The sequence below is a fragment of the Pseudochaenichthys georgianus genome, chromosome 5 (assembly GCF_902827115.2).
Source record: "Pseudochaenichthys georgianus chromosome 5, fPseGeo1.2, whole genome shotgun sequence".
NCBI lineage: Eukaryota > Metazoa > Chordata > Actinopteri > Perciformes > Channichthyidae > Pseudochaenichthys > Pseudochaenichthys georgianus.
The window spans coordinates 11,794,903-11,822,506 of record NC_047507.1 but is presented as its reverse complement, the minus strand read 5'-3'; the positions used below and the strand labels follow the sequence as shown (position 1 = coordinate 11,822,506).

Sequence of the window (27,604 nt, the reverse complement as noted above, 5' to 3'; positions counted from 1 at the left end):
CCATCATCCCATGTACTCAGGAATCACTGGGAATCAATGAGGTGAATGAGCCGTGTTATGTGGATTTAGGTTTAAGACAATACAGTATGACTGCAGGCCTGTAGCATGGGAGTTCTGTATACAGTGGGGGAAACAAGTACACAAGATGAATAATGCATTCAAAAGATAATCTACTTTTATATTTTTAGTGCATTATTTGATGGTCCATGGTACAAACAAGAATATAAACTGAGTACAAATATAGTACAGTATCGTTTTTGACATGTGTGCACACCACCAATGGACACGGTTTCAGCAACATACTTTAAGCACACTTCTAGAAACATTTCAAATTAGACTGAACATTCAATAAGGTACAAATACCTCTTGCTTAAAAGATACTGTTGACCCCAAACATACACATTTCCCCTTTAACCTATACAGCTATTTATCTAAAAAGTGTTGGTATTAGTTATCTAGTAATGTCACTTCCCTTGTGGTGCTCAAAGCTCCAACAATATTTCTAGAATCATGACCCAGTTACTCAAGATAAACCACAGACTTTGTTGACCTTTATAAAAAGGGCCTATTTTTTCCTAACATACTACAAGTGCCAGTCATCGTGCAGAAGAAGGTCGCAACAGAACAGTCGTGGCTTTATTACCAGCTAAGAGACAAACAAAAATTACAAGACATTTACTATATGAATATGTAAAATGTTAAGGTTTCAGCTGAGATGAGATTCTCGTTCTCTTTTCTTCTTTGGTTTTGTTTTCACAGGAGCTACAACTGTTGGAGTCAGAGAAGGATTCAAGGCTGGATCTAAGGCTGGGTTCAGGGCCAGCAGGTCCAATATAGCAGCACCCTGGTAACCTGTGGAGATATGACACCATGAAGGACAGAGATATACAGTATATGAACTATCTGAGCTAAAACGGGGCTTACCAGTGTTGTCCTCTTCCCCGCTGGGTTCTGGGTCGGGACTGCGGAGAGAGACTCGGGCCAAGGCTGCCAGCTCACTTATAAAGCTCTCTTCTGCATCCTAATGGATACAAAAACAAAGTGCTTACAAACAATGATAGCAAGATCGTTAATCAAGTCATAAACCTAATGTCCGACAGGGAAGTACAGAAGAAAAGGAAACATCTTAACCATGATCTGCATTTTGATTTTTTCCATGTTCTGGTCCTGGGCTACTTTCTTCCGCCTCAGTTCCTCATATATCATTTCCTGGTCCAGATCACACTGTTCCAGCACCTTCCTTTTGTGGAGTTCAACCCTGACACACAAGAAAACAAACAAACAATTGTATTTGTATCTGATGTATTTAAGAGTAACACAATTGTGGAGGGAAGAAGATCAGTGTTGTGTGCGGTTGTTGCACCTCTGTTGAAACTCAGCAGAGGTGGGTTTCTTGCCCCAGTTCACCAGCTCCCTCAGCAAGGATCTGCTGAGCTGACTGCTGCTCTCTTGTTGCTCTTTCACCTCTGAAGAAACAGGATCAACACACAGTCAAATAACTTTTTGATCTACTCAAATGTGTATCTTCTGCTGTCTCTTTAAATTACGTTGAGTAGGTTATATATAACAAGTCGAAAAGCAATCCAAATATTCTATCTTGTATTGCAAATATTTCCCCTGTGAGTGAAGTATCTACTACATGCATTTATTAAAAGATAAGGATTAAGGTTGCAGCTGTAACAAGATCAAACCATTTTTTTAAACAGAAGTAAACATGTGTATGTGAGTAGTGATTGTTAATCTCACCTGGGTTGATGTTTGTCTGATCCTGCTGTAATTTGTTTATGATGTCTTGTAGGTGGGAATAGTATCTCTGGACCAGTGCAGTGAGAGAGTCTTTGGTCACATACACGCTCTCCGAGGCAGTCTCTGTCAGGTGGCGCTAAGAGGGAAAAACATGTTACTCTTTTTTTTCATAAACACAGGTAAGAAAATAATATCTGACTTGGAAAACATATCTCCAGAAAAAAAGAAAAAAGAAAATAAAGTTGTATACTCATTTATATCCCCAACCCTACCTTCAAGCCATCGTCCTGCTTCGGAGAGGCCTGCGTCTCAGAGGGCGAGTTCTCCATCATCTGTTGGATGGCGTGGCTGAGGGCGTTGCCTAGCACCAGCTGTGCATGGCTCTGTAGAAGCTCTGTCCCTGTTTCCAGTTCAGACAGGAACTCCTGCTGGAAGCTGTGGCCCACCAGCTGACTCTCTGGTCCCAGATGCCTCTCTGCTAGGCTGGCACTGCTATTCTGTGATTGGTAGATGCAACAAACGTGTTCAATCTGCTGTTAATCTATTACTTTAGTTACATAAATGGACACATGCTGTATTTTGCAATGGTTATGAGGTGCCTTAAAGAATGTGTTCCTCTTTTTCTCCCACCTTGAGGGTTGTATTGACACAGGACTGGCTTTTACTGGGATCTTCCATCAGCACAGCTCTGAAATCAGTCTGAGACAGTGCCTTCAGCTTGGACAGCCTCATCTCCTTCAGCATGTGCAGACAGAAGTGCCTGACCACAAAGTACCTCTGCACCGCCACCAACAGGTGCTCATGTTTCTTCTCTATCAACCTCCCCACGTAGCTGGGAAGAATATTGCATTGCATTATTTCCGAGTATCTCATCAAAATTGATTTCGATATTGTACAAGTGGATATGTCTGGGTTGTAAATCTAATTTGAGTACATCAGGAACTCTTTTACAACCTTCATACTCTAAAACTACTTTGGACAGAGGTTTTCCAATCTCACCTGTTGAGAGTGTAGCTCTGTCTGGCCACCATGGCTCTGAGGATGGTCATCTGTTGCTCACTCAGATGTTTGAGGCAGGCCTGCACCAAAGCCATCTCCTCACTCCACACCTACAGAGAAAATGCTCAGTTAGAAACAATGGAAAGCCCCTAGAAGGATTATACTTGCAATGATGTCAAGATATACAGTATGTACACACCACCTATGGACAAACTGTGCTGCTGTCAGTAAAGCAGTAAAGGAAAGTCGATATTGGAATGGCTAATTACAAGCAAAAAGGGAGTGCCCTACATATCATACTTTTGGGAACCATCTCAAACAATGGCTTAAGGCGAATGAAAACTGTGATCACTTATAACTTGACATGTAGTACAATGTAATCTGTCTTCTCTACTTGTGTAATGTTGATTTGTATATTCTGACATTTAATGTTTCTGTTTTTGTTATCTGCCTAGGGACTACGAATGCCGGTAAGCTTTTTTTGTATAACTCTAAAACAGAGTCCCTATCACATACAATAATGAATTGTACCTAGATCTAAGAGACAGAGTTTAAAAATGAACCTGCTTATAATCATTGATGGAGAAGCTGTCTGTGCACCTGTCCATCTCTCTCCAGCTGAGCCCTCATGTCCTCCAGCTGCAGCTTGGTAGTGGTCTCGGCCTGCTGCAGCTGCTCAGCCAGCTCCTGCTCCAGGTCCAACCACAGCCTCTCGCGGCGCTCAGCTGACACGTTTGACTGGGTAGCAACGGAGGTGAGAAAAATATCTTTGACTAGCTCTCCGATCTTTTTTGACCAGGAGGTACGGAGTTTCTAAAAAAACACAAAAACAAACATTGGAATAAAGCAAGTAAACAAAAGAATGCACACAAAAAGAAACTGCAGTATGATTCACCTTCCAATAGTCACAGAGCGATTCAGCCACCCTGTTCTCCTGCTGCTGCTCCAAGTCAGAAATCTGCTGCCTGTGTTTCATCAGCAGCTCCAGGTACACCTGAAGGAAGGTTGAGGATCAGATTTAGATATCAGTGGGATCGACAAGCAGATCTACATAGTGAGGTGTCAGAAGGAAATGTTGGGACCTTGGTGAGTTGCTGGATGTCTCCGTGAGGCTGATCCAGTTCCAGGGCGCGGCTCTTCTCCTTGATCTGGCTCCTCAAAAGCTTCTTCCTCTTTGACTCCATTCTGCTGCACTTCTCATTCACCAGCTCCTTTGTCTTCCTCGTGCACTCTTAACATGATACCATTTTTTATTTGAACCAAACTTCTCAAAAACAATTATAGTTGATAAAGCCAGTTAAAAGACTTTGGTATAAAATGTTCATAAAAACAGATTGTTCTTTTAATATGAAAGATGTTGTTAGTGACAACATACTCAATATGAACTATTACCAAAACTTGTTTATATTGTTAAATTATTTGTGATTTGTATGCCTTCCAGACCTATTTTGTGATTTTGTATACAGTGGAAAGAAAACCCTATTTTCCTATAAAAGGTTGTTAAATGCTTATGTTTAAAAAGAATATCTATGGTTTTCCTAATGATTAAAATATGTACATATTAACGAATATATTTCCAATTACAATTTTTACTAACTGCCGTTAGTAGTAATAAAAGACATCAAAAATAAAAACTGTAGAGTAAAATCAATCCAGAACATAGTATTTCGCCTAACTAATGTAAGCATTATATGCATTTTATTGCACAATAAATCAGAAACAACACAATGTCATGTGTCAAGTGATATGTTGGAAGATAAAACATGAGTCTGGGTTGCAAAGATAGGCATGATATGATATGCTGTCCTGGAAAACCTGGCCTTATTTAGGAGCTACAGAGGATTCCCAGAAAAGGGTCTATTTTGAGAGAGTCATTTCATTTAAAAAGTAGGCTAGACATTGTCCACTGATACCTGCCAGAACTAGTTGAGTATGTTGTATGAAAATGTCACATATCAGTATTTGAACAAGTGCATTACTAACAAAATGTCTTTTTTTCATTTTTGCATCACATTGATTTACCAACAATATGCTATCTATGAAATGCCTCCTGTCTATTGTCTTTTGACCTGATAGTACCTTGCAGTGAATTTGTTTCGATGACACTGAAACAATGTTTACTTGCATCTTACCCTCAGTGCACTGTTGAAGGCCTTCGGTCAGAGTGGCCTGAACCTCTGAAAGGATCTTTTCCATGTGGCTAAAGCTCAACATGTCATCGCTCGTCAGCTGCTCCAGTGTTGTTGCTATCAAGCCTTGCCTCAGAGACACTTCCCTCTTCAGCAAGGCAGGTTGGGATTGAATAAGCCCTGCCAGCTCCTCCCACCACATCAACTTCTGCTGGATCCTCTAAGAGAAGTGGAAAGCAACGTTCCCATTAGTATATTATGTTCCTCGTATGAGGATGAGAAGCAGAATTAATGCTGTGCCAATCAATAGCTCGTATTGCATTACATTGAGATCCGCTTCTTGTGTGTTCATCAGGTGGTTCTCTACTAACAGAAGAGTCTTGATGAGAGAGAGAACCACTTCCTGTGCTTCATCTGGAGAGAACATGCTGGTCTTCTTCAGCAGATGCTGGCCCAAGTCCTCCACCTGTCTGCTGAAACCTCTAGACTGTAAAGAGACACAGACATGAGTTTTCCTATCAGAACAGTCATTGTAAATAAAGGTGGTTTACCAGACTATCTCTTTGCTTTTACCACTTGCAGGCCACGTTCAAGAAGATCTTTTTGGGCTCTCTCTATTTCCTCCAAAGTACAGGGAGCATCGCTATCTTTCTCACTGTCACTGTGGCCTTTTGGCAACTGTTTCTTTAGCTCATTCAGTTCCTGAAATGACAGATAACAATATGTTTTATGGTGTATCTACAAAAGAAAGTATTTTAGTGTATGTGTATGGATGTGTACGATACATTTGATTTGACTGTACCTTTTCTTGCATTTGAAGAATATTCTTGGAGAATTTAGCATCATTTTTGTCTTTTGGAAAGCGACTGCTGAACATTACTTTCAGCATTTGAAGAAACATCTATTTGCAGGATAAAAGAAACAAGGGAAATGTAACAACCATTTCTGCCCTTTTAACTTTTGCCTATTTAAAGAAATATGCATATCATTAGTTAACTATACTGAATCAAGTTAAAAAAATATAACTACTATCTTTTTAACTATTGTATTAAGCCAAGATGAAAAAAACTCACGAGACATTTTTCTTCCTGAAGCTGGGAGCACTGTTGTTGTATATCCTGCAGGGCCAAACAGTAAAGGCTGATCCTGCCTTCAAAACTGTAGAGATAACAAATAAATATCCTCACATACAGCCAACTTTGGTTTGTGCAAACTAAGATTTACGGTTGAGGTTCAACATATTAAGACTCCTGGTTCCTACCCTGGTTGTGTCAGTGTCTGAGGGTAGTGAGAGACCCTGATGAAGCTCTGGTTCTGCAGACTCTTGGGGACGAGCGAGGAGGAAATAAACTGACTGCTGTTGTCGTCGTTGTCCTGCTCTTGGCTCAGAGAGTCTCCGTCAGTGGAGGAGGATGAGTCGTCGTTAGGCATTGCTGGCAACTTGGAGTGCTCATGCAATGATGGATTAGACGCTCCATCTGCTAAAGGCTGACAGATCCAGTGAAAGCTTGCAGGTAAGTGTTTAAGTACAATACACAAACTAAATTGCAACACAATTGTTTCTACCTTACTTAACATTTGATTACTTTACAGTTTACTACCTATCTTATGCTACCATTTCTTTTGAACAGCACACATTTTGCTTTCTTGATTTAATATAATTTAGTATACTAAAGTCACAATACAATTTATACAGTTATTTGTGCATACAAAATACAAATAAAACGATTGACCAATTACATGAGCCTTCAGTTCATTACTTTGTGTAAGGAGCAGAAAGTGTATGTCATCATTTATGATAGACTTACTCTGTATTTTTGGTTAATGGGATAAACCACCTTTGCTCTTGATGCAAATGCAGCCACATCACTCCTCACGGGTGGCTGCTTCTTTTCCTGGACAAAAAGTAAACAGACTTATACTGTTAGTGGGATGTTAATTGTTAAGCATCACAAATTGGTAACCCTGAAATAAGCATTAACAGAGTCCTGTGCCACACATCACATAACATATGGCAGTCATGTTCAGGTATTTTACATCAATTTAGCAGTTTATATTTCATGTAACTAGGAGTGTACAGCTATGCAAAGTAACAGTTGAACAGGGAATAGTACTTTTTCCTTTGTGGTGCCACTTGGAGCCTCCTTCCTGCTGTTGCTGATACAGTCACTTTGGTTGTTTTCTAATTCTCCATCATCAGGTTCAAGCAGCCGCCTTGCATTATGACCCTAATGGGATGATACACGACAATATGTTACGTTCAAGGGCGTAATATGATGTATAGATGATACCTGGTAAAGAAAAAGACTGGGTGTGTAGTGCATTTGATTACTTGTCTAGTCAACAGCAAGGGCTTCAGGCAGAAGACATATAACAGAGCAGCAGCTAATATTCCAGAAAGCCCTCCACACACTGTCGCCACAGTTAACAGTCCCGTGTAGATGTGCAGCGACTCTGCGAAACTGACCAACACATTATTGCTGCATCCCGCTATCACGTTCTGCTCTGTCATCTCTCATCAAACAGGGAAAACTAATGTAATGTTTGTTAGCATTTTGTCCACTTCACCCAGCTAACGTTATCAACTCATCTCGAAGAAAGTAGCATCTCGCCGAAGTTTCTTGCTCAAATAAGTTTTACACATTTTTTTTCTTTTAAAGGATTTGGATTTTGAAACAAATACAACCTACACTTTGATACAAATTCTTCCAGTAGAACTTATTTCCCCTAAAGACAAACTTAAATGTTGGCCAATGGTACAATGGTAACACGGAGATTTTAAGAGAAGGACAGAGCTGCGGCAGGAGGACAGGAGAGCTAGCTCACATTTGGCCGGAAAAAGATAAATTATCCTTCAACATAAAAGCATAATAATGGCTTTTGGTAGAAAAATGATACTATACTGATACTATTAATACTCACGGCATTTAGGTGTGGTTTCTTGGCAGATTTATTTCTATATTTTAGTTGTTGAAAGTTTCAGTCTCCCCACGGGCTAGCCTACGTTGTTTTATTTTGGAAAGCATTAACCGGAAACACCAGAAATCTGTGTTCGTTGTTATTAACGGGGAAATTAGAAGTTATCCGTTTTTTCCCCAAATTTAGGAAATGTTTTCCGAAGTTGTGCAGCAACGGCGAATATGGACCTATTGTTGTGTAACTATTTAACAACTTTCATAGCATCTCCTGAATTATTCGCACACAAGTGAGATGTTAATGATAGTTAGACGAGCTGCTACAACTGATGTTTCTCAAGAAAAAACGGTGGAAATGTTTGCATCGCGGATTTTATCAGGGGCAACATCCAGACACCCAGCCAGCTAGCTAGCTAGCGGCTCTCCTTGGGGAGAGTGGCACACCGACTTACGAATGCTTCAGGGACACTTTACCGTGAAGAGGATCACCATATGGTCATTTGTTCTGAATATCCAAGTTGTGTGTTTGTGTCCACCTTCTCTCTTCTCCCCTTGGTGTCACGATGTGACCCGGCGTGAGAATGTTTTGGGTTACAGTGCCAGACATCAGCTTTTAGGGTACAATACATCTAAGGAGGGATCATGGATCACAGCACAACTACCCCCTCCTTTCTCTGACAAATGGGAGGTAAGTGGCTTTATTGTGACACTATCATATTGAAATATATATATTTATTATCTGATTTTCATTAGGATTGTACCTCTTGAATCGACTGTGGAGGTTGTTTCTACAGGAATACTCTGTTGCAAGTAAAAGTCCTGTATTAAAAATGTTACTCAAGTAAAAGTACAAAAGTAGTGGCATCAAAAAGTACTCATTATGCAAATTAGCCCATTTCAGATGAATATACTATATGTTGTTTACTATAATTGCTCCAGGTGTAACTAAAGTCGTATTCAAGTGTTGTTTATATTTCTCATTATTAATCCAAATCTGCAAAGTAATTACACGTATTAAAAATATGTAGTAAAAGGACACTATTTACCACTGAATTCTAGTGGGGTAGAAGCACAAAGTAGCAGAACATTTATTCTATAATATGTCTGTACTTGGTTAGTTACTTTACACCACTGTATTATTGTGTCCCTTAACCTTAATCAATATGTTGATGCAGATTATGTAATCAGCCCTATAACAGATGTTGCTTTGAGGGGTACACTTGTCCATGCATGTCATTACGCTGTCATTCATATGTTAATGAACATGTTGCATATTAAATCCACATAACTGAATGCCCTTATCCATTGTCAGAGCCTCTCCTGTATCCATGTGATGCAACATGACCCCGGAGGGAAATCAGCAGAGCAGACATTGCTTAGGATGGATGGTTTGTTCCTTTCTCTCAATTCTATTCATCTAAAATATGGGGAATACAAAATGTGTATAAGTGTAAACGTCATTAGTCGGTACATCTGGCCTGTGTTTCTCTAATGCTGTTCACATAGATGTTTTTTTTTTTATTGTTGCCTCTGTGTTTAGAGTCCTGTCTGTCTGTAACTTTGTGTGGTATTGTTACCACTGATCAGGTCTCCCTGTGTCTCATTTACCTGTATAAATAAAGGCTAAATAAAAAATAGAGTTAGGTCCATAATAGCTTCGTATAGGTTGAAAATGTAGGTATCTATTAGATAAAAAAAACCTTTGTTTACTATGTATGAATTTACTGTATGTACGTAGCTGCTTTTAGTGATTTATTTTTAAATGTTGGCCTTTGTAACTGGATGTTTAAACCCCCAATATTTAACCTGACCGATGCAATGGAAATCAATGGACGCTTGGTGTCTTCTACAGAGGGGCCGCTCTCTTCTTCAGCGTCCTCTGGTCTATGGGGACGGCCTCTTTACACGCCACTCTCCTACCTGTCAAAGATCTTGCCCCTCAGGAACCGCAGAAGCACTCTCACCAGATATAACTCGGGCCTCACTCTGCCTCAGGTGTGTTTCTGCCAGGTGCTTGCATCCCTTCAGTCATTGTACACAGTCATTGAATTGCATTTTCACATATTTAGTATGCAGGGCACCATTTCATGTATTTCAGTTTGATGTCAAACCTGTAATGTGTATTGTTTTGTTGCTGAACAAGTCAGTTGTCCATCAGTCATTTCTTCCCTTTGTTTTTGCTTTTCTCATATTGGGTTCTGACTGTTTAAAAATAAGAATTTATGAAATGCATACACATACTAGACAAACTGACATCATTGCTTAATATTACATCATTCACATATTTTGTAACTTTACTTTACATGACACGAAGAAAAATTATTATGTTGGGAGAAACTAATCATACCTTGTGTTGAATGTTTCCGCAGATTCAGAGTGTGGCACCTCCATCCTCATATGAGGTCAAGTTTCACAAGTGTGCACAGGTACGTCACACAATTGTTTAATCCAGCCCTTTATACCATCAGCATTTAATTCCCAAATATCCTACTGGACCAATTTTAAACTGCACATAAACATGTTGAAGTCTGTTCAGTCACTCTCCCTGCTTGATCATGTGTCTCCCAGGTGAAGCTGGACACTGACCCTCCTCAGCTGACTTTCTTCCTGCTGATTGACAACAAGGATGGCACCGACCTGTCTCAGTTGGCTATTCGGGACTCCATCTCTGGAATAGTGCCCCTAAAATCTAAAGGCAAGGTGGTGGAAAGAGGCTACCAGGCGTTTTCCATTGATTCACTGTCTGGTATGTCTTGGAGTCAATTTCTTTTGAAAGATGATTGTATTGATTTGACCTTTTAAAAAAATGTAAAATATTTGAATTTTCTGCTTCCACAATACATAACATACGATTGATTTGAACTTTAGCTGGGTCCAAAGTTGTTGTCAACTATACCGCTCACATAAGGAGTCATAAGACTGAAGTCCTGGACCTTCCAGCTTTTCTCACCTTCTCCAACGCCTCACAGGTATTTATTATCTTCTACTTGTTTCTGCTCTTTCCAACACAAAAAGCAATCCCCCAACTGTTCAATTTCACCATGTCAGCAACTGCCTATCACTCCTGTACATTTTCTCTCTTCTAAACCAGAGTATTGTTTTTTTCAATCTACAGAATGATGTCAGTATGTTTGGTCCAATAAGAGCTAATCTAACGTTGAGAGTGAATTCCACCGTCAGGGTAAGCTCCTTAACTGGAAACACACTTGACCGCAGCTTCAAGCATTGCATGTTTTGTTCCTGCTTTCTGATTTGTGTTTACTAAATGGATTTGATGAAAAGTCTGTTTTTGCTTTCAATTTCAGATGTATCTTAACCATGGGGTCCATTTTGCTGGATTTGTTGTTGGGTTCTTTGTCACGCTGGTGCTGCTGTCGCTAGGGTTTCTGGTCATGAACCTGATCGGCCTCAGATCCAGGCTGAACCTTCTCCGGCAAAGGGTATCACAAATGTTATTTCTAATCCTAATAACTGCTAATTAAACCTAAGTACCGTGTTAATTACGTATGCTATATTGTTGTGTTTATACATTTCAAAAAGGTGTTGTGATGTTTCTATTAAAAGGATTTATTTTGTTGACAATTTTGTTTTGTTGACCAATTTTTTCAACATAATGTCTAATTATAGTTAACTGTTTTGTCAAATTAACTTCAGTATATGTTGCTCATTTTTCAAAGTTTTATGAATTACGTCAGTCATTTGTTAATTTATTGCATATATCATCTTACTTTAGAGAAACAGGCGTGATTCTGTCCCAGAGTATGCACACTGCAACATGAGTGAGACCATAAAAGATGAGGCCGCATTTGAAGACAAGATGGTGGACACGATGGTGCTGGAAGATCCCCAGAACATGTACCAGGCTTTGGAGAAGTGAGTAAACTAACAAGGAGGGAATTTACCATCTTGTCATTGTGCTTGAGACCCTATAATGGATCTAAAAAGATCAACATTATCGGCAAGTGAAATAAATGGGACACTCACTGCTTGAAAACAGGATATTATATATTAAACGGATGTTGGGAGTTTTCTACTTTATGTTATTCATTAAGTAAAAATTGTAAGTTGAAATTGGATTCATTAAGTAAAAAAAAAAACTACATTAATGCAGTTATTTTACTTGCCTTTTACATACAATGAGTTGTGATGGTGTTGCTTAGAAGAAACTGTACTTGTGCTTTATAAGGCTTTGCAATAAGCTACTTTTTCACCTAAATCAGTAATCGTAATAACATTCAATTCTCTCACATATTATGATGTTTTCTAATACAATATTTTTAATGTCTTTCTTACCTATCAGCTCCACTGATACAATGAGCCTTTACTGATGCATCCCACTTAAATCCCATCAAGTTTACTCTGCATTTGATCCCCTTTTAGCCTTGAAATGTCCACGCTGCTGCATGCCACCAAAAACCTGGAGGCCACCCGGATTCAGATCTACAAGGACGTGATGTCTTCCCTGCTGGGCGACCTGCGCTCCCGGGGCCATACCAGCGCCCAGGCCCAGCAGAGGCTTCTGAGTGTGCTCCACGGACAGATGCTGGGTATGGAGGGCCGGCTGAAGGAGGAGCGAGGGGCCCGCCTGGCAGCTCTGAATGGCCGGTGTAACCTGGAGAGTCGGGAAGAAATGGAAGCAGAGCATCGCAGAGAGGCTGCTGAGAAGAACCAGGCCGAGCTGCTGTGTCAACATGCAGACCAACAGGTGAGTCAAAAGTGGTTTGGTAGGGAAATAACATTCATGTTTAATTTGATTGAATATGAAGGTGTATAACTTTCATCACTGTCACTTAAAGAGGGCTTTCTGAACCGGGCAAAGCTAGTGTTACGGCATCTGGCACCCCCTCTGTCATTTTGGCCTGGACGGTCATAATCTCACCAGAATCACACTGGTGTTACTTTATCCCCTCTAGTTTTAGAAAACAAAAGCATTTAACTCTGGATTCATGGTGTATAAAATGGCCGTCTGTGTAGTTTATTGATGGCATCCCGTTGGGTTTGACGTCTTCTGAACAGGACATCGCACGCTCACTGCTTGATAGCGAGCGAAGCTCCGTTTACGCCGGTTGTTAAACAACATCGTTATGGGGAAATGCAAGTTTGCGTCCAAATGGTTGGAAGATAAGGAGGAAGGACAATCAATACTGTAGTGTATCAATGTGAGGTAAAGTGTGTCGCCAAGGTAACCGGTTAAAACTCGAAGTGGCGATGAGGTCTTAAAACGTATGGAAAGGGTCTTAAAAAAGATCTTAAAAGGTATTACATTTGACTTCAGGATTCCTCCATATACCCTGTGGTGTTGTGGCTGCCGGATTTGGCACCCCCCCTGTAACTTTGGCCAGGATGGTCTTAATCCCACCAAAACCACACTCTAGTTTATTTATTCTGAGCCCATCAGGTGAAATATTAACCGTAAACCTCTTTCTGTTATGTAACTAGGAGCTCCTGCACTGCAGTGTCCTCCTGGAGAAGCTGCACAAGCTGAGTCAGAGTCAGCTCCAGCGCATCCTGTTGGTACGTCATGAGGAAGCCTCTGGGAAGCTCCAGAGGCAGATCATCGAGTGGCGCCGGGTGGAGCTGCACAAGATTTTCTCAGAGGAACTGGAGGAGGCCACCAGGATGGGGGAGCTGGAGAAGAGCACGGCCAAGAGTCTTCAGCACGATTACTTCGCCTGTCAAGTAAGCAACCACAATGTTTTCAAAATATTATAATTGACCTTTTGATTGACATAATTATGTTGGTTTAGTTTGAGCTTTAGACATTCAAAATGGATTCCTGTAAACATGGCAAACAAACCATGGTGAAGAACTTTCGCCATTTTAGATTGTCCTTATTCTTTGCTTCCTTTCAGCCGTATAATTAAAACGCATAATGAGACATATCCTTACTTTGTTTTTCTTTCTCAGGATCAGCTTGAGGAGATGCTGGATGTGGTCCTTGCCAACCACCGCTTTGTGCTCGCTGAACGCAACGCACAGAGGAGGTTCTTGGTGCACAGCCTTCACAGCCTCAACAGCCTGATTTCTGACAGCTTCTCCAGCACCTCCAGCAACCTGGACCGCTGGTTCACTCACATCAGGAGGTCAGTGCCCATATTGGTTAGAAGTGATGATCATTTCACAAAGCTAAATTATAAATCTGGCCAAGTTAGCTTTTTATTGCAGTTTAATGTCAGTTTTGAGAATTGTATCTGAAGTGCATATATTTTCAAAGTATATAATAGAAAATATATTTCGGTGAACACACTTGCAAGACAACATTTGATGAGTACGCTTGACTGAAGGTTATTTTATTGGCTTATTGCTTTTATTTATAGTACAGATAATAGACTGGAAATGGGGAGATGCAGCAGGTAGGATTCACCCTTTTGTAACCCGGCATGCTTTCCTCTCTCCACCAGAGGGAGCCTCGTGTCTGCCGAGCAGATCGATCAGCTGCAGGAGAAAACACAGAAAGAGCTGCTGATGGTGAGGCAGAGACTGGATGAGTCTCTGAGCCAAGAGACGGGGGCCATGCGCTGTGGACTGATCAAGAAGAGGCGGGATCTCATCTCTGACATGGTGAGGAGAACATGCGTTTGTTGGATTTTTAAGCAAACACCCTATTTGATACCTCAAAACCTGTTCATTGCATACTTTCTTCAATCCTGCTCCCTGCTCTCTGCAGCTCCGGGTCCACAAACAGAGACAGAAGGACCTGTCGGGGCTGTCCAAGGGTCTGGAGGGACGGATAGATGTAGCTCAGCACCTGCACTGTTGGAGGAACTTACTAACCGCTCACAGTTTGGAGCTAGCTGAGCTCATCAACAACCTGGATGAAGAGGCTGCTGCAGACATCCGCAAGGTGCCAATCGAACATTTCACATTCACAACCTTATCACTGAAAGATACAAAAGAAAGACATATGAACACGCCACTTAGTTTAATTGACTCTGTCTTGATCCTCGACCTGTTCTCTAGGTGACCATGCGTGTGATCCAGGGTGCCGTAACAGAACTCAAAGCCATCCAGCCCTCGGCAGCCCAGGCCCTGCTGACGCTCCTGCCTCCAGGGGCCCAGCGCTCCCTGCTGCAGCTGGACCTGGAGCCGGGGGGGCCAGGGACCGCTCAGGGGCCAGGGGCGAGCGTTCTCCCCCAGGGCCAGGAGAGGCTGCACCAGGAAGGAAAGGCAGCGCTGCGCACCCTCAGCTGCAGCAGGGAGGCTCTGAGGGGAGCCATGGAGAGAGAGCTGCAGGAGCAGAGAGAGCTCCGGGCGCGCTGCAGAGCTTTCTTCAGGTCAGTGATGGCATTACAGTGCTCAATACAGTCGTTATTTGGGTGTTTTCCTATTGGCTGTGGAATTCCGGGAGTAGTTTATATAGAATGGAGACATAAATTAGCACTTTCTGGATAATATGACAGTCTTTAGACAATTTAAGGAATCAGATTATGGTTGTCTCGACAGCGACAGGTTTAATAGACAAGACTGGATTCCAATTCAAAGGCTTTATTCCTATTTCCACAGTAGCTACAGCATGGTTTTGGAAATGCAAATCTTAAGTCCCAGGCTATAGCATCTTTAACAAACAATAGTTAAACCGTATTGGAATGATGTTATCCTCCTCTCAACACAACCACGTTGCCTCATGATCCTTCTTCTTATTTCCTTCTCTCCCAGTTGTTTGTGTTCGTCCCAGCTGACTCTGTCTGAAGATGACCGGCTGAGGATGAAACTAGAGTTTCAGAAGTGTCTGTCCGTGATGGACTGCTGCCTGGTGCTGCCCCACGCCGTCTCCAGAACCAAACTTCACAACGCTCTAGCAGCTTGGAGAAAGGACAGCGAGCAACACATGGTGAACACATACAATCACACATATCTGAATGAAGCTGTTGTGTTCCCAAAACCTGTGTGTGGTTTAATAATAATAATAATAATACATTTTATTTTTAGGCGCCTTTCATGACACCCAAGGACACCGTACAATAAAAAAAAAAAATTAAAAATAAATAAAATAAAAGCTAATAGGCAACAGGACAAGATAGAAACACAAACAGGAAATCATGGAGGAGACAGTCAAGTGGACACAAATGAAACATATAATGGGGAGCACTACAGTGAGTAAGCAGATTTGAACAGGTGGGTTTTTAATTGGGATTTGAATATGGTGGTTGTGTCTGACTGTCGGATGTGCGGGGGGAGGGAGTTCCAGAGTCTGGGAGCAGTGCAGCTAAAAGCCCGAGCACCCATGGTGACGAGGCGTGGGGTGGGGACGGTCAGCAGACCAGCAGAGGAGGAGCGGAGGGAGCGAGAGGGGGTGTACTCCTGAAGAAGGTCAGCCAGATAGGGGGGGGCCAGGTTATGTAGGGCTTTGTAAGTGAGCAGTAGGTTTTTGAAGTTGATACGGGATTGAACCGGGAGCCAGTGGAGTTGGATGAGGATGGGGGTGATGTGTTCGGAGGCCTTGGTGCCGGTGATGATCCGGGCTGCGGAGTTCTGTATGATTTGTAGTTTATTGATGAGCTTGGTGGGTATGCCTGAGAGGATGGCGTTACAGTAGTCGATGCGGGACGTGACAAATGCATTGACCAGGACTTCAGTGTTCGATTGAGAAAGGGATGGGCGGAGTCTGGAGATGTTGCGTATGTGGAAGAAGGCAGTCCGGGTGATGTTATTTATGTGAGGTGAAAATGAGAGGGAGCTGTCCAGGATGACACCAAGGCTCTTAACTTGGCCAGAGAAGGGGATGGAGTAGCCATCAATGATGAGGTTGGAGGCAGGGAAGGATGACGTTTTGGAGAGGGTGGTTTTGGTGCCAACCAGCAGGGCTTCGGTTTAGAACTTTTCTGACTTTGGCTAGTGCTATTGGTAATAGCCACTAAAATGTAACATTTGCTACACTTCTTTTGGCATATAGTATTTCCATCAACAAGGGCTCATTGTATCCAATATATTTGATTGACATTTCTGGTGGAACACTGCTAATGCTATTGAAGTGAAACATCTTAAGTATGAGTCTTGGTCCAAATTGTAAAGTAAATTCCCCTTTTATAGTTTGGCGCTGACATCTTAAAATGATAAACATATTAGTATAAAGCCATTGTTAGACAAAAGGAACAAAAGAGACATTGATCTAAACCACAAATCCCTTTAACAGTGTATTTATATTTTATTTTTACACACAAATTGTGACAAGAACAAGCAGAAAATCCCCATTTTCACGATACACATATTATATGTTTGCACTATAATTAAGCATTATAGCTCAATTATAAAGATTAAAATGTGATTCTCTTATAATGTGTCCTTCTCCTGGGAAAGCATCTCTATGCCCACCTCTTTTACTCTGTGCTAACTTGTGGCCTTTGTTTTACATTTCATCATGAAACGATTCTAAAGCCCAGATGTAGTCAACTACAGCAGCTGCAGGATATAACGGTGCATTTAATGTTTTCAAATAAGTATGAAATGGAGAATGGCGACCGCCAGTGAAAACCACGCTGCCATCAGCCTCAATTGTGGCCGCTGGATGGGTGCATTGTAATTTCTAAATAATACGGGCTCCGCAGAGTGATTTGATTTCTAATTGCTTCATATCGGCATGTTTGGAGTCATTTTCGGTTCCAAAACAGCTTATGGATATTGTGGTTTCTGCAGACAAATATGCAATCCAAGGGGAAAACCAACGATGCTAGACCAAAAGCCTCTGACCTGCTGCTTTTCCAGAGAAGGCTGGAGGACAGGATCCAACTCTGTGAGAAGGAGAAGGAGACGGAGAGAGGCCTCATGGATGGGGTAAGGCTGTGAAAATACCTTTTACTATAAGTTATTGTTAAGTCTAGTAAGTTACTGAAAGAAGAGAATGGTGGGTGTAATACAGCTGGGGGGGGGTAGTTTATTGGTGCCATTATTGGTCAAGAAAATGTATAATAACATTTCAGCATATAAAAGTTAAAGAGGTACCCCAGGGTGGGTAGTTCCTGTAAAAAGGAAAAAATTCTGCCAAAAGAAATACAACATTCATCATGCAGGTCTCCTCTCAACTTTCTGTCTTTCTTAAGCTCCTCCTACCTGACTGGCATCGGCAGTTCGCTTTCTTTATACAGTAACCTGTACTAGTCATTCATTTTAAACATCGTCCTTATCAAGACTGATCACGATGCTTTGATATTGAGGCGATTTTATGTGAAGAATAACATGTTGTGATAAGAGGCTCTCGCTAGCTACAATATTGGTCGCAAATCTTTGATCACGGTTAGCAGGACGCTAAATTATTAGAAACATTTTCTTGTCAGATTTATTCCTTTGTCAAGCATAAAGCCATCTTTCTTTTTGGGTTGCTTTGTAGTGACGGCTGTAGAAATAGAAACTTCTGATTTAGTATATTCAGCAGTTTAATCAGGCTTTTACCGTTGAAGGGACTTGCAAACACACCTCCATTTGTAGAACAGATGATACAAATCGGATTAGTCTCCAAGAAGAGGTTCATCAGTCACATTTTCTAGTGAATAATGTCACCTAAAATAAACGACTTAGCTTTAAACAATAATAAACCCTAAGATAATTGGTAGCAGCAAATCTGTTCAAGTTAATCTGTGTTGATCCTATATGCCTATCCTGCACACAAGGTGGGTGGTAAGTTTATAACAGATGACTGAAATACATTCATTCTAATTTTGCCAGGTGACGGTGGAGATGCGTAAAGAGAGAGAGGATGACCTGCGCTCTCAGGGCGACAGCTTGGCGATGCAGATGGCTACCATCCACTACCAGAAGGCTGAGCGGAGGACCAAGGTCCTGGAAACCTCCAGAGCAATGCTCACTCTGCACAGCCTGCTGATACAGCAGCTCAGAGACAGGAAGAGCCTGGAGAGACAAGACATGGCCCAGAGTATAAACAACCACTGCATGGCAAGTCAACCTGTGTGGTGTCGCATTGCATCTTGGGTGGGACGCTCATGGAGATGTAAAAGGGTTCAAATGGATGTGTAATGTTGAGACTGTAACGTTCTCATTATAGACCTTAATTAGTGTAATTTGACCCTTGCCACAGGGCCTGGAGGAAGCAGAACAGCAGCTTCAAAAGGAAGTAAAGGTGCTGGACGGCCTGCAAATGTCTCCCTCCAGAGTCCCAACGCAGAGAGAAGACCCTGATGAGGGAGAGGGGGAAAGTGAGGAGGAGAGAATGTTTCAAGTGCAGCGGGATTGCAGGATGACGTTCATCCTCCAGGGGGCGCTGTACAAAAGCGATCAGGTCCTCGCGCTGTTGGCTGAGAGGTGAGCTGTCATGTCAGTTATCTCAAGAGAAATAAGGAATGTCGTGGGTTGACACAGGCGGTTAATTCTCAGTGTTGAAACTCTCTGGTGATTTCAGATTGCAGGAAATGACTGGCAACAACCAAGCCATGGAAGATTTAAAAGAGCAAATGGAGCTCAGGAGACTTTATGCAAACTGTGATCAGGTCTGAATTGATTTGTTACATTTATTTTTTTGCCAATGTTATATGCAACAACAAAATCAACAGCATGGAAAAACCCAGGGATACACTAACTTCTGTGTGCAGGTCAAAGGAAGGAGAGGGGGAAGTGTATTTAATGTGGCTCTGTGCCGTGCTCCTCTTCCTCTCAGGATCTAGAGTTTGCGTCGGGGCTGGGTCGGCAGAGTCAGGTGTCTGCGGAGGTTCTCCTGGAGGCCCTGCGCCTCCTCCTGCCCACCCTGCCTGAGAGCGAGCTCCTCTCCATCACCGACGCCCTCTGCCCCAAACAGCACCCGGGCTCATCTTCTGCAGAGCAGGAACACTTGGGGTAAGGAACAGGTCAAGGATCTGTGTGCTGGCAAACATTCTGCTCATTTATATTGTGCAGGGTCAACCGGGTTAATGTGCTTGACTTATGAGATGTGAAGGATAGTTATCTTACGCCTTAGGGGAGAAGTTGTGTTGATCGTGTGCATGAAATGTGTGTCTGTCCACCGCAAATCTTGGATATTACTGGGGCCTAAAATATTTGATGGGCTTATTTATAACTGTGATCCACAATTCTTTTTTTAAACAATATTTTATTAGCTGTTTTATATAGTCATTGTCTGACTTCTCACTACTTTTAACCAGCCAAAGTGATCAACAAACTACTTCCGAAGCAAAAGGCATTTCCTGCAATGGGCCAGGCTAAAAACAAGCCCAATCTAGTCTTTTGACGGGATGCATTTTGGCCTTTGATTGCTCAAAATCTGACATCCATACAAAAGTGTGGTCTCATTTTGAACCGAAGCATCGGCCCATTAATTTCTTTCCCAGTATGTTATGATCCACTAAAGTAGGCAGGATATGAGAAGAATAAATCCCTTTTTTGGTTATCTTGGGGCCATCATGACTGGGTGGGACGATTGAGTGATATGCAACTCTGTTTGGGAGGAGTGAGGGAGATCTAAGAGTTTAGTCACAAACTAATGTGTGTAAAGCTTGCACTACTCCATGATGTGTTTTCTCCCCCCTCCTTTTTACAGGGAAAAAGAATAGAATAAATTGAATCAAATAGTTCCAACAATAGTGAATATCCCTTTTCCATAAGTACACAATCATAGTCTCAGAGATTCCAATTCTGTGGTTTAGAAAAAGTTTGAGTGAAGTCAGTTATATCGGGATTCTACTGTGCCTGTTAACTGTTTTGGACTATGAGAAGATCTCTAGTCATTCTGAGAAGACTACTGGATTCAGGTCTGTTCTGCCACCCGCAGTGGGCATCCCCTGCAAAGGTTCGGATGTGTCGCTCAAACAATTACCGGTTGCCTTGTCACAGACAATCTGCTCGACAAAATATGTTTGTCTTTTTTGTTTTCCTGCGATGATGGTTCTTCAGGACTGCTTCTTAAGCTCTAATCACACTCTCGCAGACTTTTCCGGTGATTCTAAATTAGATGACAATGTATGTGTGTCATTTAAGAGGAAAAGATGCCTGTTTTTGTTGTTGTTATTACTGTCAGGAAATGTACAACCTAACCCTGGTCCGCCCAGTAGTAGTAGTCAGATCGCTACTCCTGCTGATTTTAAAGCTAGGTCTGGGTTGGGTTTCATCCACTTGAATGTGCGCAGTCTGTTAGGTAAACTAGATTTTGTCCGTATCTGGGCGAGCTCGACTGACGCTGACGTCATTGTTTTATCAGAAACATGGCTAAATAAATCTATTTTTGCCTCTGACATTGCCTTAAATGGTTTTAATGTGTATCGTACCGACCGGCCTAATCAATGCGGTGGCGTTGCCATTTATGTTAAGAATAAGTTCAGTGTAACCACATTAGTTTCCAAATCGATCAGTAAGCAATTTGAATTTTTAGCCATAAATATAGAAGTGGCAAAGGGTCAACAGGTCATGGTGGTGGGCTGTTACAGACCCCCCTCAGCTGGCAAGGACTCCTTGTCTTCGCTAGCAAATATTTTATCGCAGCTAGACTACAAGGAAAGATTTTAACTGGGACTGGTTAACTGCAGTGTCAGAGGATTTTAAAAACCTTTGTATCTCTTTAAATGTTACTCAGATTGTGGACAGTCCTACTCGCCCAAATATTAAGTCCCCTAATAAATCTTCCCTAATTGATCTCATTTTAACTAATGTTCCCCATAAATATTCATCTGTGGGAGTATTTGCAAATGATCTGAGCGATCACTCTGTTGAAGCCACAATTAGGGACACTAAGGTCCAAAAGGTTAAACCTCGCATTATCATTAAGAGAGACAAAAAACATTTTGTGGAGCAGGGTTTTGTGCATGATCTGTCTGATTTTGATTGGGGTAAAATCGATCTGTGTGCTGATGTAGAAACCGCATGGTCTTATTTTTATCTTGGTTTTATGGAGATCATTGATAGACATGCGTACATTTAGAGTAAAGGGACGAGACAATCCTTGGTTTTCTGCTAATCTGTCTAGTCTCCTTCATGAGAGAAACAAGGCCTGGGCAAAGGCTAGGAAATCAGGCTCAGAGATAGAGTGGCTGCGTTTTAGGCAGCTAAGGAATAGCTTCACTTCAAATGTCAAAAGTGCAAAGTTGAAGTACTATCTGTCAGTTACCACAGAAAACCTAAATAATCCTAGGAAATTTTGGAAAGCAATAAAATCGATATCCACCGGTGAGATCCGTAATGAGCTACCTCCGTGCCTTACCACAGCATCTGGGTCTATATCGGACAGGGCCACTATGCTAAATTGCTTTAATGAGCATTTTGTGTCCTGCGGCTCTCTGTTTGATTCTGTGACTAACTCTGCTTCTGTGAACACTACAGTCTGTGACTCTGAACAACGTGGTCTGGAAAACCCTTTCAGTTTTACTCCTTTTACTGTCAATGTTGTTCATGAAGCCTTATCTAAGCTAGATCCTAGGAAACCGGCTGGCCCGGACAACGTAGAACCTTTCTTTTTAAAGATAGCTGCAGATTTTATTGCTCCACCTCTTACTTCTCTTTTTAACCTCTCCCTCAGCACAAATACAATTCCAAAAGTATGGAAGTCTGCTTATGTCTTGCCTTTACTGAAAGGAGGGGAGGCAACTATTTTAAATAACTATAGGCCAATCTCTAAATTGTCAGTTCTGGCTAAGGTGCTCGAACGACTTGTGAGTGAACAAGGTTCTGTTTTAGGACCACTTTTATTCTCCACATATATTAACAGCGTAGGTGATAATGTGGATGAAGCTACTTTACATTTTTATAGGGATGATACTGTAATGTATTGTGCAGGTCCCTCCATTAAAGAGGCTGTTTTCAACACTATTCAGACTCAGCTCTCTGAATTAAAGCTTCTTTTAAATGTTGAGAAAACCAAGGTAATGCTCTTTTCAAAAGCAAAAAAGACACCAGAGCCTGTTTTAGATATTGTAACTACGCAAGGAACAAAACCTGAAGTTGTTGCCTGTTACAAATACCTTGGTATCTGGCTTGATGATTGTCTTACTTTTAAACTTCAGGTCACTAATCTGCTTAAAAAGCTGAGGGTTAGGCTGGGTTTCTTCTACAGGAACAAGTCCTGTTTCTCATTTGAAGCCAGGAAAAGGCTAGTCACTGTGACCTTTTTACCTGTGCTGGACTATGGTGATTTGATATATATATATGAATGCACCTGCCCATTGCCTGGAAAAGTTAGATGCTGCCTATCACAGTGCTCTGAGATGTGTTACTAACTGTAAAGCACTTACTCATCACTGTACCCTGTATGCCAAGGCAGGTCTGCCTTCACTAACTGTACGGAGGCTCAGTCATTGGTACATGTTCATTTATAAAGCCATGTTGGGTAAACTACCTTTTTATATCTGCTCTCTGATCTCTCGACGAATTGAAAGTACGTATTGCCTGAGATCTCATGATGTTGTTTTATTAAATGTGCCAAGTGCTAGGACTGTCTTAGGGAAGAAAGCTTTTAGTTGTGCAGCTCCACTAAATTGGAACAGTCTGCAAACCTGTTTAAAACTGAGCACTTTGGTTCCCCTGCATCATTTTAAAACTCGGCTGGGTGACATGCTGCTTGATACTCATGGTACCGGTCACTGTAAATAGAGTTTTGTAAACTGTACCCTGTACATTATTTTGTATGTCATCCTTATTGTTGTTCTGTTGTTTTTATGTTACATGTGTAACTAATGTCCTGCAGGTCACCCTTGAAAAAGAGATCTTTTGATCTCAAGGGGCTTTCACCTGGTTAAATAAAGGCTACAAACAAAGTTATGAAATAAAAGCAGCGTTTAAACAGGCTGGCCGAAACCAATCCATCTCTAAGCATTGTTTCAAATGTGAAAACTATGTGCAAACTGATCAGCAAGGGTCACTTTCTCTGATCCAACATTGTTGAGATAAATGATTAAACTCATCATTCAATATAACTGTCTTCCTGATTCACTGGGTCACTCATGTCGGCCTCCGCTGCGTTTGGATTACTTTCCTGATGAATAATGCATGCACGGCGCCGTGGGAGGGCCAAGCCCTCCCATTTGACATTCCTGCCCTCCCCCAATAAACACGTTTTTTATTATTTATAACATTTAAAAAAGATATATATTGTTTTTTTTAAATTAGAAATAAACTGTGAACTTTTATGCTACGATGTATGTGATGTCAGATAGTAACAAAACTAAAATCACAGGCTACAGCAAATAAATGCGTGTGTCTGTTGTGATTTGTGGTTCGTCCACATTTAGACCAATCACAGCGTCACACTCTGCCGCCTATTCTGGATTTGGTTACTGTGCATTCTGTAGACTCCCATTTCTGTTTGAATTACAAAATGGACATCAGAAATTGGTTTAAAAGGTCTAAGGATTTATTAAAACGAAATAGCGATGAAAGAACTGCAGCCGATGGTGCTGCTGGCGACCCGGCACCTGCTGTTGCAGCAACACGCCTTAATGTCACAAGCTGGACCTCGGCAAACCCCGGGGCTGAGTTAGCGAGCCTAAGCCTTGACTCATCAAGGCGGCCGCCACCAAACGCTGTCCTCCGAGGCACAGCTCCTTGTGCCACTGCCCCTACCATCACCATCTGCGTTGCCACACCCTGTACCACACCCGGCCAGCATCCTCCTCCTGCTCCGTGCCGGTGCCTCCACTACAGACGCTACCTCGCAGCACATCAACAGGTACTATTGGGCCAGCAACCGCTCAAAGACCAACAGCCCCAGATGATCTTGGGGTTAATAAACCCAACCAGGTGAAACTGGATCGTTTTCCAGGGAGATTGTTTTCAGGAAAGAAGCGCACTTGTGCCGCTGCGTGGTACAACAACAGACCGGCTTGAAGATTCGTTAAAAGCAGACGCAGCCTTTTGTTTCCCCTGTAGACAGTTTAAAGTAAATACATCTTCATCTGATGCGGCTTTTACTGTCAAAGGTTTTTGCGACTGGGAACACGCATTACAGACTGATAAAGGACTGCTAAGGCATGCCGCATCAAAAGAACACATTTCATGTGAGAGTTTGTGGAGAGAGAGACAGATACGCGACGAAACAAATAAGGAAATTAGTACTTTGGTGCAGATCAGCTGGCACGGAACGTGTCCTCTCAGAGGTGACCACGATTCACTCCACAGCATGTCTGAGTCAGGCAGTGGGCTCTTCCTATCGCTGTTTGAGTATACGCTGCACAAAGATGCAGAGTTGGCCAAAATAATGTTCTAAGTTAGCTCGGCTGAGCGAAAGGATGCACCTGCAGTGCATAGGAAAATAAACCATGCTCAAGGTGGGCTAAACAGTTCATCGTCTCCGTCTATTTCTCTCCGAGTGCAACGATGAGGAAGCTGCCATCCTTAACCAGTGTGCCTTGCTCGTGATTTACCAGTGTTTGTGCTGCCACACAATGTTTCAAAAGTGGTTTCTATGTTGCCCTTTCTTTGTGTATGTATTTGCGATAAGTGTGCGTCTTTGGGCAATGCTGTTGGCCTTGCTGTTTGATATATATTGTGCCGCAGGCACGCAGCACGTGACGCTTTTGTGTGCCCTCCCATGAAAATCATAGGCCCTCCCTTTTAGATTTGTTCTGGCGCCGGGTCTGAATAATGTCTCATGCATGAGGATCGGAGTGGTCTGGCCAAAGGACAAGAGGATGAACAATAGGTCTTTTGTATCTGCTTTTTGTTGGCAGGATAGAGTTTAATGGTTCTTTACAACTGTTTTAAATCATGCTAATGGCAAACAGGGAAACAGTTATGTGTCTGTTTCTGCAGAAACAAGTCCTTCTCCCTTTTTATTTCCTTTGACTCAACATCTATCCCCAATAAGCTCCCTCATTCAAATGGCTGACATATCTGTCTTGCTATGGCCGTACTTGTTCAACTTTACCAAGCACATTTTTTACATAAAAGTAATAACTCATCACAATAATTTAAAATGTGTCAGTGCTTTCAGATGTTTGTCTGCAGCATCTGTTTAATATCTAGTCAAACGCCATAATCATTGGATTGCCCTCTATTAGCTCGATTGATGACTAAAAATGTACTTATCAATGTTGCTTTAATGAGCATTGTAATCCGTTGATAGATGCTGTACTTTTACAGCAAGTCCTAGAATTTCACAGAAATGCTAATGCATTGTGATTCGCTGTTTACCTCTTTTTGGATTCAATCTGCAATATTAAATCCTCTAATGAAGAATGGCCTTGTGACACTTTACAGTTTGAATGATCCGTGCTTATTAAATAATTTGACAGGCTTCACATGATGTACCCGGCTATGAAAGAGATCAAATATGTTATCTTTTAATTTAATGGAAAAGATCACAGAGCTCTGCCTCCAAGCCAATAAGAAGTTATTACACCGTATCAGAATTTTTTATCAAAGCCGAACATTGTCTGCAGAGATCGTATCGCAGTTACGGGTTTTATAATATATTGATGACTTCTTGACCAGGTGTGCCGGGGGGGTGAACAGAGTTCTTCCTGTCAAACTGAGGGAAGAAGTGGTGCATACAAATATGCCAACTATGCCAAGCTGCACTGTGGAAAGAGAGAGGTGAGTTCAACTCATGTTTTGCTACCAGCTGTTATATAAAGACTTTATTTAACAACATCATTAGGACTCATTTTTTAGTTCAGTAATCAGCCACATCATAAAATATCCTTTATTGATGTATCATGTGTCTTCGCTCAGTTACATGGCTGTGCTGCAGTGACCACATGCATGAGGTAAGCACTTCAACACTCCCACTCACAACAGCTCCTTTGTCCTCCACATGTTCACAGACTCCTGGAAAAGAGGCAAAGTTTGATGGAAAAACTGCTCCCCAGATCTCCTCTCCTGGCTCCAAGAGATGTTGCACCACTGCTGGTTGGAGAGGAAGGAAAGGAGGACACTCGTACTAAAGCACAACGTCCAATTGATAAATCAACCGTGACTGAAAACACAGTTGGTAAGCCGCTAAATGACACTGCAAAAGAAACATTACAAAGCACAGCAGAGGAATACATGATGCCAGCGTCTGCCAGCTCAGTGCTGGGCGTCCACGCTACAGGAGAGAGGCTGTTTGTGTTCAGGGACCCGCCTGAACCATGTGACATTGTAGGGGCTCCTAAAAGAAAAAAGAAAAGGAACTTTCTCAATCTGAAGAAAGGCTCGGTGGCTCCGACGCACCTACCTTGAGTCTGAAAAACATTGTCGTCCACAAGATTTTCTATGATGATGGTACTATATCATGGTATATAATACTGACATCTCAAATAAATCAATAGTTGTGCTGTTTAGCTAAACTTTCTCTGTGCCTTTCTAGAAATGTTCGTTGCATGGTGGTTGTGGTTCAACAGTTTATTATTACCTCAGCCAAAGAAGTTGTGTTTTTAGTTTTTTACTGGCAGCAGGATGATGATAAATCTACTGCCCAAATGTTAACGAAACTTGATGGCCGCTTGTAGCATATGGCTGAGGAAAACCTATAACATTTTGGAAGGGATTTGCCTATAGGTGTATTTCTGCTTTGCCAAAGTACCCTTCTGGAATTTACATTATGTTTGTATACAGATTACAATTGTATCTTGAATGGACATCTTTTAAGTTGTCCACACAAGTTTGGACTCTTTTTACTGAAAAGGTTACAGTATACAAATGTGTTTTCATAGTATTAATGTGTACTGTATTCACATTAAAAAGTGTTTTTATTGCTGTTCAAAACTCCAGATATCAGACACTTTTTCTGGTTTGAAGTGAGAATTGTTTGATTCAAGATGTACAGAATAATTAAATGTATTCAAATTCCAAGTTATTTCATGTGCAACAGCTTCAATGCATTTTTTTTTTTTAAATAAACACGTGTATCTTCCTCTTAATGACCTTTACAACCCAAATTAAGGCTGGAGATTCATCCTTTATTTTGAC

The 27,604-nt window shown here is 41.7% G+C and overlaps 2 protein-coding genes across 2 annotated transcripts; one reads left to right on the top strand and one right to left on the bottom strand.

Moving 5' to 3' along the window:
* Positions 1-33: 33 nt before the first annotated feature.
* Positions 34-7,685, bottom strand: LOC117446803 (evC complex member EVC). Its single transcript, XM_034083231.2, has 20 exons — positions 7,207-7,685; positions 6,989-7,102; positions 6,683-6,769; positions 6,136-6,362; positions 5,948-6,032; positions 5,677-5,775; positions 5,448-5,576; positions 5,200-5,361; positions 4,878-5,094; positions 3,828-3,976; positions 3,641-3,739; positions 3,346-3,558; positions 2,746-2,855; positions 2,377-2,578; positions 2,019-2,243; positions 1,747-1,882; positions 1,364-1,466; positions 1,132-1,258; positions 925-1,021; positions 34-852 (listed from the first exon to the last, which is right to left on the bottom strand). The coding sequence occupies exons 1-20, from the start codon at positions 7,384-7,386 to the stop codon at positions 707-709; spliced, it is 2,907 nt and encodes a 968-aa protein (XP_033939122.1). The 5' UTR covers positions 7,387-7,685; the 3' UTR covers positions 34-706.
* A 267-nt stretch (positions 7,686-7,952) lies between these two features.
* On the top strand, positions 7,953-27,573 carry LOC117446894 (limbin-like). Its single transcript, XM_034083385.1, has 23 exons — positions 7,953-8,477; positions 9,102-9,177; positions 9,642-9,784; positions 10,159-10,215; positions 10,358-10,535; positions 10,658-10,758; positions 10,905-10,970; positions 11,095-11,229; positions 11,523-11,662; positions 12,170-12,494; positions 13,229-13,468; positions 13,697-13,872; positions 14,191-14,350; positions 14,457-14,633; positions 14,750-15,063; positions 15,446-15,620; positions 17,423-17,560; positions 18,449-18,676; positions 18,819-19,042; positions 19,140-19,227; positions 19,395-19,570; positions 26,147-26,248; positions 26,479-27,573. Exons 1-23 carry the CDS (start codon positions 8,244-8,246, stop codon positions 26,873-26,875), a joined length of 4,050 nt encoding a protein of 1,349 aa, XP_033939276.1. The 5' UTR covers positions 7,953-8,243; the 3' UTR covers positions 26,876-27,573.
* Positions 27,574-27,604: the final 31 nt, after the last annotated feature.

Excerpts from the sequence above, each read along its gene's own strand:
- LOC117446803 (XM_034083231.2), bottom strand. The coding sequence starts at position 7,386 with ATGACAGAGCAGAACGTGATAGCGGGATGCAGCAATAATGTGTTGGTC. Across the intron at positions 1,022-1,131 it reads AAATCAAAATGCAGATCATG|GATGCAGAAGAGAGCTTTAT; the intron begins GTTAAGATGTTT and ends TGTATCCATTAG. Across the intron at positions 853-924 it reads CGGGGAAGAGGACAACACTG|GTTACCAGGGTGCTGCTATA; the intron begins GTAAGCCCCGTT and ends ATATCTCCACAG.
- LOC117446894 (XM_034083385.1), top strand. The coding sequence starts at position 8,244 with ATGCTTCAGGGACACTTTACCGTGAAGAGGATCACCATATGGTCATTT. Across the intron at positions 14,634-14,749 it reads CTGCTGCAGACATCCGCAAG|GTGACCATGCGTGTGATCCA; the intron begins GTGCCAATCGAA and ends CCTGTTCTCTAG. Across the intron at positions 19,571-26,146 it reads GCAGAGCAGGAACACTTGGG|GTGTGCCGGGGGGGTGAACA; the intron begins GTAAGGAACAGG and ends CTTCTTGACCAG.